This window comes from Limulus polyphemus, unplaced genomic scaffold (genome assembly GCF_000517525.1).
Source record: "Limulus polyphemus unplaced genomic scaffold, Limulus_polyphemus-2.1.2 Scaffold108, whole genome shotgun sequence".
In the NCBI taxonomy this organism is placed as follows: domain Eukaryota; kingdom Metazoa; phylum Arthropoda; class Merostomata; order Xiphosura; family Limulidae; genus Limulus; species Limulus polyphemus.
In genome coordinates this window covers 302985-315894 of record NW_013665718.1, presented here as the reverse complement: position 1 = coordinate 315894, position 12910 = coordinate 302985, and the positions used below count along the sequence as shown (strand labels likewise).

At 34.8% G+C, this 12910-nt stretch overlaps 2 protein-coding genes across 5 annotated transcripts in view; one reads left to right on the top strand and one right to left on the bottom strand.

Moving 5' to 3' along the window:
* Positions 1-2900, bottom strand: part of LOC106470966 (phospholipase A-2-activating protein-like) — a 48529-nt gene extending 45629 nt beyond the window's left edge. For both annotated transcript variants that reach the window (XM_013931557.2, XM_022400403.1), the window contains exon 1: positions 2683-2900. In XM_013931557.2, the coding sequence (XP_013787011.1) occupies positions 2683-2825 (143 nt within the window). In that variant the 5' untranslated portion in view covers positions 2826-2900. The remainder of the gene's footprint in view (positions 1-2682) is intronic.
* Positions 2901-11405: 8505 nt separating this feature from the next.
* LOC106470942 (HMG box-containing protein 4-like) overlaps positions 11406-12910 on the top strand; it is a 49666-nt gene continuing 48161 nt past the window's right edge. For 2 of the 3 annotated variants that reach the window (XM_022400379.1, XM_022400388.1), the window contains exon 1: positions 11406-11454. The gene's annotated coding sequence lies outside the window, so the exon portion shown is untranslated. The remainder of the gene's footprint in view (positions 11455-12910) is intronic. The other variant, XM_022400373.1, reaches the window with a different exon arrangement.

Here is a 12910-nt window from a genome sequence, read left to right as displayed (position 1 = left end):
GAGTATCAACCATTATATTATAGAAAGGTAATGTGGTGCTACTAGAATACACATGCATAATTACTACACACACACACATATCATCTACATTAGATCCAGCAGGATACTTTATTTTAATGTGAATTAACATTGTTCCGACTGCCCATGTAACTAAACTCTGCTGAGCACAGCCTAAATTTCACTTTTTAGCCTCCCTTCATATCAAAATATGCCCAAACAGAACTTCACTTATTCTGAGTTCCCGAAAACAACATTCCTATAGTCTGGTCTGTTTCAAGGTGGGAGATTATGCTGGCAACATATCAAAAAAAGTAGTTACAACTAAATGCCATTAAACTATCAATTTCAATGCTAACTGCTATATTTATAAAACCCTTTTCCTTATTGTTTTGCTTATTTACAATCTTCAGTGTGGAAGCTTATTTGGTAAAGTTACATTTTGCTGAAGTTGAGGACATCAAAGATAGCAGCAAAGACATTGAATCTATATGGGTTTCTGTTAGTGGGGAAAGAAGACTTTTTGTTGGAATTTGTTACAGACCACCATATAAAACTTAAATAAAAATGATGAAAATCTATACAGGGAGATTACAATTTCAGCTGTTAATGAAATCATGATTTTGAAAAAGTTTTATTTCAGGCATATAGGTTGAGAAATGTTAGAATCAAACCATGCATGAGACTGATTTTTGAGATTGTTCAGGATGACTTTCTTCACAAACTGGTCAAGAAACCAATCAAGAAATAATGCTTTATTAGATTTATTGTTAATTTACAATAAAGAAATATTTGAGAGGGTGAGGACTGTGGAGTATCTGGGTTCAAGTGATCATTGCTTTAGATATCATGTTTTGCTGCATATAGAGATCAGGAATAATGAGATTTTGGTTACAAGCTTCAAAAAAGCAAATTCTGAAGTGATGCCATAAGATTTATCAGTTGTGAATTGAACAACTGAATTAATTGGAGATACTGATCAAGTCTGGAAAAAAAATGTAAACAGATTTTTTAATATTAAAGTTATGCATATTCCTTATAGAAGTAAAAGACCAGACTGGATCACAAACAGTATAAGGAGTAAAATTAAACAAAATAAATTTAAATTTAAGAAGTTGTAAAATGACTTATATAATAGGAAACCTTAGAAGATTATAGAAGAGCAACAGAGCTGATCATCCAGGAAATTAGGAAATCAGAAAGGATATATAATAAAGGTTAACTGAAAATGGGAAAATTAACAGTAAGGATTTCTTTAAACACGTTAAGGGAAAGTAAAATGTTAGGACAGGATTAGAGCCTTTGAGGGATAACAAAGGAAGGCCATTTCTGATTATTACAAGATGACTGGATTATCAAATTCTACCTTTTCTTCAATTTTTTTTACTCATGAAAATGTAAGCAGTATTCCCCATCCTAAACTTTTGCTAAATATAAAAAAAGATTAATTACATTAATTTTGAGCTTCTTAAGAAAGAAATTAGGAGGTTTAAAAATGATAAGACTCTTGGGTCATATAATATTTACCAAGAAGGTGATTAAGGATTGGATATATGATTCACATGTTACTATATTTTACAAGTTCTTGGATAGTGGGCAGTTTCCAGAAGGTTGTAAGTTATAAAATAACATTAAAGGACAGCAAGGGACCTTTTCAGGAGGCAGTCCTATCCATTAAATTAAACTGAACCCTTGAAAAAACAAACTCAAATCAAACCCTTATCATTCAAATAATTACCATGTTTTCCCTTAAAAGTTAAATTAGCTGCATTCACCACATCCAAATGGAACCCATTCCAGAGGCCAATAACCATGTCAGAAAAATAAAGCTGTCTAAGCTGAAGATGAGTCTACCCTGCCATAATTTATATTTTTGTCCCTCAATCTTACCATTTTCTCTATTAGATATGGAAAAAAAGATGATGCATCAACACTATCAATTCTCTTAACAATCTTAAATACCTCAATCAGATCCCCTTTGATTCTTCTTTTTTTGAATAAAAAACAAGTTCAAAGATCTTAACCCATCCTCATAATGAGTCATATTATTACAATAACTTTTCCATCACAGGTATCAATTGAATAATACTCTAGTAGCAGTAATACTAATAGCCATTCTCCAAACCCTTTCCAACAAGTTTAGTAAATAAATGGCAGATGTGTTTTAGATATAATAAATGAAAAGTGGTGCGAATAGGTTATCACAATTTGATAACTTTAACAGTGTTATGGATGAAAAATATCTTTAAGTTCTGGATGATCAATTTCTTAATGCATTTAACTTCAACTTCAGGCATTGTGCTGTTAATGTTAGTGTTAATAATAATAGTGTTAGCAAAACTACGATTTTAGATTGTATCAACAGAAACACTGAATAAAAGACTAAAGTGTTTATGGTTTCATCATGTAGATCACATTAAGAATACTGTGTTTAGTTTTTGGCTCCTTGCCTTTGGAAGAACATTGAATTGTTTCAAAATTAAATTACTCTCTCAATGGTTAACAACTTGATGAGCTAGTTTTAAACTTTACGTTCTTGCATAACCGCTTCTTTCTGTAAGTTTTCTTTTAAACTTTTTATTATGTTCTTACACTTACAGAGTTAAACTTTAATCCATTTCCACTAGTAATACTAATAAGTTAACAACACTTTCCACTAATGGCTAGTAATGCTGCTTTACTTACTCATTTGGTGCCCAAAGTCTTGTAGTACGATCTCTTGACCCTGTAACAACTGAACCCTCTGGATAATAGCTTGCGGCAACTGCACGGACATCCGAAGAATGTCCAAGCAATGAAAATCTTAATTTAAAACGTAATTTATCCATAACAAGAACTTTGCACACCTCCAACTAACAGGCAAGAACCAAACTTCTGATTGATTGATTTAATTTGCTCAAGACCCTAGACAAACACAAGCGTCATCTAGTTATATTGTAGTTCATATAAATAATAATAATTTAATCTTTTTGAATAGTTATCAAGATTTTCCAAAACATTTTGTTCTGAAATAAATAAAGAAAATCAGTATTATTGCGTTTCTTTAATTGAATATATTGTTAAGACCCTGTATTTCAAGTTTTAAGATCAAACGATCCGTAATTTTTCGCCTCATATATGTGAAACTCATGATACATAAGACATCCATAACAGTATGCTGTTTGTAGTTAAACACAAATCTACACAATGGGCTATCTGTGCTGTGCCCACCAGGGTATCGAAACCAGGTTTTTAGCATTATAGGCCTTCAGACTTGCCGCTGAGTCACTGCGGGGTGTATGCAAAATGTATAAATCATACTCACAACTAAAGGTGATTAATATATTGTACTGAATATTATTGATATTATTATAATGTGTTCCATCGTGTGAATTCTTTTGGATAATTTGAGTCTGCATCTCAATATCAATCTTGTGAGATATTTTATTTATTCAGCTTAACTCATTAAGTCCGCTGGAAAAGGTATTTTGATATTCAGTGAGCAAGTCACGTAATCTGTGGTACTGATCAGCGATAAGACCTTCACCGTTCCTGTTATACAACCCTTGTAAGTAAGGTTGTAAACTGTTCTTATATGAGAATTCGAAATTAGACTTCCTAGATTTTGCCTCAAAGGTGACTACTTCTAATGTTTTTGATGTGGAAGTGTTACCTGTACACTTTCACAGCTTGCAATGTCCCATTTGACTCGAATTGTATGGTTCATTATGTTCATTGCCCTAAAAATGACATCTTTATTCTTCAGCTCCACGAGATTTCTTCCTACCGTTAATATTTAAAGACACACTGAAGTGTTTAGTTTATCATACCCCAGTTTCTTAATGTAAATTTATTCCTAATGAATCCTGATATGAGTATTTTACTTCTTGCTTGTGCAATTAATTCCCTCCTTATTATTAGTGGAAATTCAACCTTCTTTTTTTTTATTGTATTAGCTGTCACTTAAAGCATAGGTATTTCCTAGTCATAGACTATGAAGCTAACTGAAAACTACCTTAACCTTACATCCATGTCTCCACATAAAGGCAGTTCCCAATGTGCACTCTTCCTCGATGTCAGTTACCCACACATCATGAGACATAGATAATTTCCTATTGTAAAGATCACTTCCAACTTTTCTGTTATTGGAAATTTATATTCAGTTGCTGTTCACATCAATTCATCTTCTTCCTTCATTCCTGGAAGAACATTCACTCCTTTAATTACCAAATTGGGACGAATTGTTGTAACTGTACAAACAGTGTCAGTCAACATGCTTCTCGGCTTCCCGTTAATAAAGCCATTGATTAGTGGGCAGTTTCTTTAAATAACGAACTTTTATCTCAATTGTGGCACGTAAAGTATTCTCAACAGCACTTTGCCAGTAATTTAAGCTAACTCCTTTTCTCCCTATGTCTGTTATTCCTTTGATCTGGTTAGACTTGAAGACTCATCTTTAGGGTATTATCTCCTTTATGTATAACAGCTGTTTATTCTTCACAGTCTCGGCTGTAATGGCCATGTTTCACACATTTATAATATTTCCCTTTTTTGACATCCTTTGAGAGAAGTTTTTATTCCCTACAAACCTTTGTTTGCAGTATTGGGCAAGTTAAAATTGTGTTACGTCTCCGTTCGTTAGTTAATTTTCCGTAACTTGGTTCCGATGAAACTTTAGCGATACAAGTCCTTTCTTAAATAAAACTGGTTTATTCTTTCCGAATACAACTTTACGATACACTTAATTTCAACAGTCGCTCTATAACAAACGCTATAACTCACGTCTCACGAGCTCGACTTCAACAATACTCCGTTCAATTACACACTCTCTGACTGCAGTTCAATTACTCATTGCCTCGTCACGTTGTGACCATCTTATATATACCAGACTACCTCCAATCTAGTAGTCTCGCGACAATTCACGAAGGTTGGAGAAGGACGTGGCGTGATACTAGTCACCTGACCTCGCTGATGCAACAATTGTTTATTTCCTCCATTCTGTGTGACTAGTTGTCTAAGTAATACTTTCATTTTTTTATAGATATTGTCTTTAGTTGTTTATCTGTGACTTTAATTAATTCAAGTTTCAAGCCAACCGGAAAGATTCTTATCTGTTATGGCATCTATAAATTGGTCACGTGTTAATGAGTCCATCATTTCATGTGGAGAATTTTAATAAGATAAGTGTGCAAGCCTTTCCAAATTTTCTGAATATTTGGTTAAGATATCTTATTCCTTCATACCCTGCTCTAAAGCTTTATTTTGGATACTTCCGTCTGATGTATTACTCTGAACCTGTTGGTTAAGGTTGCTATCAATATTTAATAGATGGTAGGGCTCTCAGCTGGAAAGTTGCTTTTGTTGTTTCAGCCGGTTATTTTAAATAGGCAGCAAGATGAATAGCTTGTTGTTCGCTATTCCACCCACTCACTTTGAATTTATTTTTAAATTAGCCTGATATACCTTCTTGGTACCTTTCTAGTATAGTCTTTTGGTTTCTCACTTTGGTATTCCTGTTGAACTGGACAGGAAAAGTCTGTAACTTTATTCAGTAGTATCATGGCTGGTCAGAATAGTCCTGTAGTCACAGACAGCATAACAATAGATGTAGCAGGTGTAAGTCAGATAGGTTCTCCTATTCCATATTTAAAGTAATTGGTGTTTTAGATTGGAATATTTGAGTGTATGCACTTACCAATCCTTTCTGCAAATGTTTATTTTTTTGTGCTACTTCATTATTGTCATTACAACTTTTCTGTGCTTCTTCAGTCTTGTTGTTGTAATCCCTCTGAACAACTCAAGTAACTTTATCAATATCGTCTTCAATAAGATTTGCTTTTGTTTTGTTTTTTTTAAATTAAACTTCTTCTTTTAAGTCTTCTCTTAAATTTCTGTCTCTTGATCTTATTTTCATTGTTTCATAATCTCTAGCAGAGGTCCGATTTCACTTCTTGCCCATGTTGTCGTTAACTTGATGTGTATTTTAGTCAAAGCTCTATTATATTTTCACTAAAACAATCGCACTTCTGATACAAGTATTGTGACGATTTCTATCATTGGACGGGTTCTTATGAATTTTTTGGTAAAAATAATGTCATGTCCAGTCCGTGAAATATAAATAAGCTATTTAGTTCTTTAATAACAGTACAGAATACGTTTCTTGTAAGCCTATCTTCAATATAAATATTTTAAAAGAATTTCCGAAAGGAATTATATGCAAGCCTTACTCAGAAAAGAAAAACTGAATAGGTACAATAACTGTCAATAGTAACACTGAAAGGAATTAATATAATATTTCCCAAAGTCTCTTATATGTAATCGTACTTTTATCTCTACTTGTTACACGAAATTTCTAGATTCTCGGCTTTTATAAAATTTCTAGATATTGGATGATGTGCCATCTAGTAACCAAATATTTAAAATATATCTTATAACAGTGAAATAAGAATAAGAAAAGCTATATTTTTAAATCAAAGAAAACCCTATTGGAGAACGGATCCCCTTGAGAGTCAACCAGACTTTAGGAATTTTAGAGAAAAATGGGTTCACAGATGATGCCAGTCGCCCCTGAATTCTTTAAAGCTGATGCCACCATCATTATCATAGCAGTGCAGAGAGTCGGGTGGCTCATTGGTCGTTTCCTTCACCTCCACCATCGAGTGCTATTAACAAAGGGTCTTCAGTATCAATAGAAGGATTGACCACTATCCAGATAAGGTGTATGATTTTTACCGTGGCAGTCACTGCCTACCACTATCGAAAAGTCCCAGAACATGCCAAGGATGGAGTTCCTGAATAAACCACTTAAAGTGTTAACAAGTCATCCACTCTAAAATAGATTCTAATGTACAATTTACACTCCTGGGAGGTGCTACCAACTTGACTGAAATTTGAATTCTTTACAGCAGAGAGGAAAACTAACTGATGTGGAGAGCAGTGTCTCCATTTTGGCTTAATAAAGAATTTGCCACTTATTGCCTGAACTGGCTGAAAACAAGAGGATCCTACCTAAAACCAGAAACATCTTGAAACCACCACTGTAGCTAACTGTAAGAAAATGGCTGCAATAAGAAATCAGCTGGTAGAGTTGGGAATGGGGAAGGGGTCGTGTTGGTCAGGTTGAAATGTAAAGTTTGTATATCTATTCCCTTATTAATATTTTTCTTTTTTGTATATTCAACTTAAATGTGTTTTACATATCTAGGTATCTCTATGTGTTTCTTTTGTCTATTCTAACTAAATTGTATTTTTTTAGAGAGCTTATTTTGCATTTTGTCAGTTATGTTTTAATTATGATTATTTTGCTATGTATTTTCAATAAAGGGTCTTTATTTTAGTTTGCTTTTATGTGCTAAGGTTTCAATGTAGCGACTATACTTGATGTACCACATATTTATCTATGCAGAGTTTATATTTGTTCTTTGTTTTTATGCTTAGCACTATTGAATAGTTTGATTTAATAATGACTGTACTCGATAAAGGTTTTTATTTTGTATATATATACGTATATGTATATAAATCTATAATAAATTCATAATGTGCTAGTTTACTCCCACCTAAAGGGGTTGGTGATCAATGTTAAAGTTCTATGTTAAAAGCCACTTTATTCGTGTGTGTGTGTGTGTATGTATGCTTGCAATCTTTATTAAAGAGTTTCTTTTTTGTATTATATATTTATTTGTTAAAGGATGGGTGAAGTTTGTTTTTGTTTGACGTTGGCTCATCCTTGGGTTGTATGGGCAGTTGTAGTGTAGTCATTTATCGGGCCATTTGAAGGGCTAGAATCTTATGGGGTTGACAAGGCAATTGTTTCCAAATGTGATGTGTCATCTAGCAATGCATCTTTGTCTATAGGTTCTGCCACAGTGAAAGACAGAGCGACTCTTGAAGTCCTAGGTTTGATAGCTTAATATACTCCTTTACTGTAGAAGTCGTGGGCACACTAACCTTCATCTTATTAATGATCTGTAATGTAGTTTGAAGTTTCTTGAGTTACTTGGGAAATAAAGCAGGATGACTGACCACTAGCTGGCTGAAGAAATACATAACCTCAGTGGTCAAGATTTTGATCTCAAATAGCAAAAGACCAGATAGAAAACATGAGTTAAAATTCCATTTGTTCTAGCTTTTAGCTAGGTGCATAATGAAAACCATGACCTGTTTACTCCAACGACGATTTCCGTCCTGACTCACATACACCACTGCCTCCCATAAGAACCTTGAGCGAACTATCCTAGCTTCACAGACACACCCACGACGCTCAAACCAGCCGCTCTTTCTTCGTTATCCTTCTTCCAAAGATGATAAGTAAACACAAAATATCGTGCAATCACTCGTCCAGTCTCTTGTTAAAAGAACTGAACCAACTGGCATTGGAAAATTCTTCCACTGATCACTAGCTCATCAGTTGCACAGTCAAAACTGACTGACAGATGCCAAGGATGCCTATGCCAGAAACAAAAACAATAATATCTATTTTCATTCTATGAGCAATGCTACCTAGACATAGTGGGAGGCTTATAGATACAACCATATTTAGTCTCAAATTTGTCAGTTGCCATACCAATACGATAACACTCAATTGTTCATGCCATCCTTACACTGACGTAGATTTTTAGGGGAGAACACGATTAAATTATCTGAGTACACAAGAGGTCTGCAGCTGTCATTCTTGTGTCATCTGTCAAAACAATAAGAAAGTCATGTACCTTTTCAGTATTGGTGAATGTTTAACATCCACGAATGGACTCGTCCTCAATCTGGCAACTTTCTAGAACAACCATCATGCTCATAAATCGCTTGAGCTGTACAAAATGTTATTTCCTCAAAACAAAGCCGAAGATTGACCTGTTTCTGACAGAATCACATTTGCAATTCAACTAACTGCGAATGAGGTGTGAAATTGGAAAGAGAATGCGACAAAAACTGAAAGAGATACTCGACAAGATCTAGAGCTTTTCAATGGTTACTTCTGTTTACTGGAGCATAAGGCAGAAAATAGGTCACAGCGATGAAGGGCAAGCTGAATGTCCCAAGACTGAGTAATGTGATTTTCTATGGGGCACCCAGGTGTTTATTGAAATTCCAAGTGTTGCAGGTAACCAATTTACTCCAATTGTGGCTGAGGAGCGAAGGGAGGCACACATGCTGGATGAAAGTCAGCACATTTCACTCCAAAGCCTTCAGGTGAAGCAGGCGGTACCGTGCTACAACCTAATGGTATTAGGAGTCAGTCAGAAGCCTTTCAGATATGTGAGGAAAACTGTTTATGTTCTGATTCTGCATCCAGTGGTAAAGGACTCAGTGGAAAGTAATGACAAATTGTGGTGTCACGTGTCTTATCTTCAAATGAGAACAGATTCTCAGAAACATGGCATTAGAGAACTGGGTAGCAAGTTTCTGCCCACACCACTATATAACTATGAAGGTGAGGTAAAGCAGGCAACCCCATTAGGGTTTAAGTAAATGGCAAAAGAGGACTTGAACTACTTCCTCAAATGTTTGAAGCAACTTCTTGCTTCAAAAGGATGGACTCAGAAACAGGTGGTGCAAGGCTGATGCTGAATCTTGATTGTCTTCCACATGAATTCTTAGAACATTTAGACAAAGAGCAAACTGCTGACTCAGACACTATTGTCGACTTCCTACTGTCTGTGTTAAGTTCCACGTCTCAAAAGGATACTTTCAATGATCACGAATCACAAAACTCATTGTACCAGAGAATGAAACATAAAAGGAGTGCATTTAAATCATAATCCTCGAAAACACGTCCTCGTTTTTTTAACTAGTTTGTGGTGTTCAAGTTTACTTATATCCAGCACAAAAATTTGGAACTATCCGCAAAATACAGATTCTGGGCTGGTCAAGAAGATAATAAATAAAGCTTGGACAACCTAGGAAAGTTTGTTTTTGTTTGTTTTTGAATTTCGCGCAAAGCTACACGATGGCTATCTGTGCTAGCCCTAATTTAGCAGTGTAAGACTAGAGGGAAGGCAGCTAGTCATCACCACCCACCGCCAACTCTTGGGCTACTCTTTTACCAACGAATAGTGGGATTGACCGTCACATTATAACGTCCCCACGACTGAAAGGGCGAGCATGTTTGGTGTGACGGGGATTCGAACCCGCGACCCTCGGATTATGAGTCGAGCGCCCTAACCACCTGGCCATGCCGGGCCCACCTAGGAAAGAAATCCGAGTAAATAAATATACAAAGTCTTCATTCAGGATGAATAATGTTTTTGTTTTTTCAAAATATTCCACTAACTGACCGACCTTTAATCCTGTTATCCTTTAACTGAATTCTGGGGTCGAAAAAAAAAGTCTTTATTTAAAACCCACACAGAACATAGACAAAGTAGATTCCAGTTTATCGCTGAAATTCAAATAAAAAGTTGAAAGTGCAGTATACAACGTTGCATACATCTAATTCATATCAATTTGTACAATTGTCTAAAGCACTCCTTAAGATGGGTTTGACCCTCCCCCGGCCCCCAGTGGCACAGCGGTATGTTTACAGACTTGCGACGCTAGAACCCGGGTTTCAGCACAGGTAGCCCATTGGGTAGTTTTGTGTTTAATTTTAACCAGTCAAAAAACCCTCTCCAGGAAATTCAGATACAGAGTCAAAGTGATACTGTTACGTCTCCGTTTGTTAATTAACTTTCCGTAGCTTCGTTCCGACGAAACTTTGGCGACACAAGTCCTTACTTAATAAAACTGATTTATTCTTTCCGAATACAACTTTACGATACACTTATTTCCAACAATCGCTCTATAACAAACGCTATATCAACGAACGTGTTCAATAATACTCTCTGACTGCAGATCAATTACTCACTGTCTACACACACATTACATTATTACCCCGTCACGTTGTCACCCTTTTTTATGTACCAGACTACCCTATATCGAGTAAATACTAGAGCATTCGCCAAGGTACGGGATAGTTCTAGAAACGTGGCGTCACACTAGTCATGTGACTCGCTGACGCAACAACACTAATTTCTAGCAGTTGGCGCTTGCAACTTATCCTGTATCTAAGTAAAAAGATTAGTGCATGTTTACAACCTTTCAACATCTATTTAACAAGAAATTGTATGGAAAGCTAGAAACATTACGAGAATATATCTGACTAAATTCTTATTCTAAACTAGTTATGAAAAGTTAAAATTCATACCTATTTCTTTTATCACAAGTGAAAGATTTTTTTTAGAAATTTACTTTCCATCAAATATAGGAGCTCCTAGGTTTTACCCCTCTTACTATGTAAACGACCCTGAAAATACCATTTACTTTCTTTAAAATAAATCTAATTATTTTTGTTGTGATTTTAAAATTATATAAGGAAATGTATATTTTGAAGTGTGTATTATATTTCTAATTTTACTTTTCATACACTTAATATGTTTCCAAAACAGGAACTGGTAAATTAGTTCAGCCGGCTGTAACAGTTGGCTGAAGAAAATTTAATTTAAGGTACATAAATTATAATTTAATACTGACTTTGTATTATAACTTTTGAATTTAAGGATTTGGTGATAGGTGTCATTGCCATTAGACCTCAAAATTAGTAATACTTTACAGTTTTTCTAGTAATACTAATAACAAATGTCTGAAATACTAGTATGAGTATGAATTGACTTTGTTTGTACTTGTAGTGTTTGAAACTTTAAGGCTTAATTACTGCACTGCCACTAGTCAATAAGTCAGTGTTTTGTAAGTTGTAATGATACGTGCATATATTATTAGTAATATTATTGTTAAAAGTAAAGATTATGTAATACTTGGTATTAGCAGTAGAGTACAAGGCTAATGCTATCAATAAGGAAAAATCGAATATTAAGAAAATAAAGTTGTACATGGGTTGAGTACATTATATCAAAACGATTTTAAATAATCACACAAATCAGCATCTCGTGACAACTTTAGTCACGGTTTAATTGATTGTATTATAACTATATTTGACTGCATTAATTATGAGCTGGTTAAAAAAACTTGGGAAGTTTAAAGAATCAACAAGGCTCCTGGGCCAGATAATAATATTTCGCCAAGGGTTTTGAAGGAGGTTAAAGATTGGATGTGTGAGTCACTTGCTACTGTTTTTTGTTAGTCTTTGAATTGTGAGTGGGTACTGGGGGATTAAAAGTTAGCTAATGTAACTCCTCTTTTTCAAGGGAGGTAATAAAAATTGTCACAGTAATTATAAACCCATTAGTCTTACGTCAGTTGTGGGAAAAGTTTTGTAAGGTCTGATAAAAGATGCTTTGCAAAGTCATTTCACAAATTTTGGAATTTTATTGGATAATTAACATTGTTTTGCTAAGGGAAAATCTTGCCTTACAAATCTTTTGACATTCTTTGAAAAGGTTACTGCTTATATAGATGAGGGTAAGGGTGTAGATTTGGTGTATCTGGATTTTCAGAAAGCATTTGACAAGATGCCACATAAAAGGCTTTAACTATAGGTGTGGGGAATAAGTTAGCAAATTGGATAGAAGAGTGGCTGGATGGAAGAAAGCAGAGGGTTGTTACAAATGGAGTTTAGTCAAACTGGATTAATGTCACAAGTGGGGTACCTCAGGGCTCAGTCTCAGGACCTTCGCTTCTTTTGATTTACATCATTGTCATAGATGAAGGAGTTGTAAATAAATTACTTAAATTTGCAGATTATATTAAGGTCTTGGGTGTTACTAGCTGGAAAGAGGATGCTGCTGATTTACAAAAGGATTTGGATCATTTAGTGAGTTGGGCAAATAAATGGCAAATGGGTTTTAATTATAATGAATGCAAGATAATGCATGTGAGTTATCATAATTTGAATTATAAATCAAATTTGGATGGGAGTAACCTTAACAGTATGATGTAAGAAAGAGATCTTGATGTAATAGTTGATCAGTCTCTAAAGCCATCCAAGCAGTTTGCTGTTGCTAGT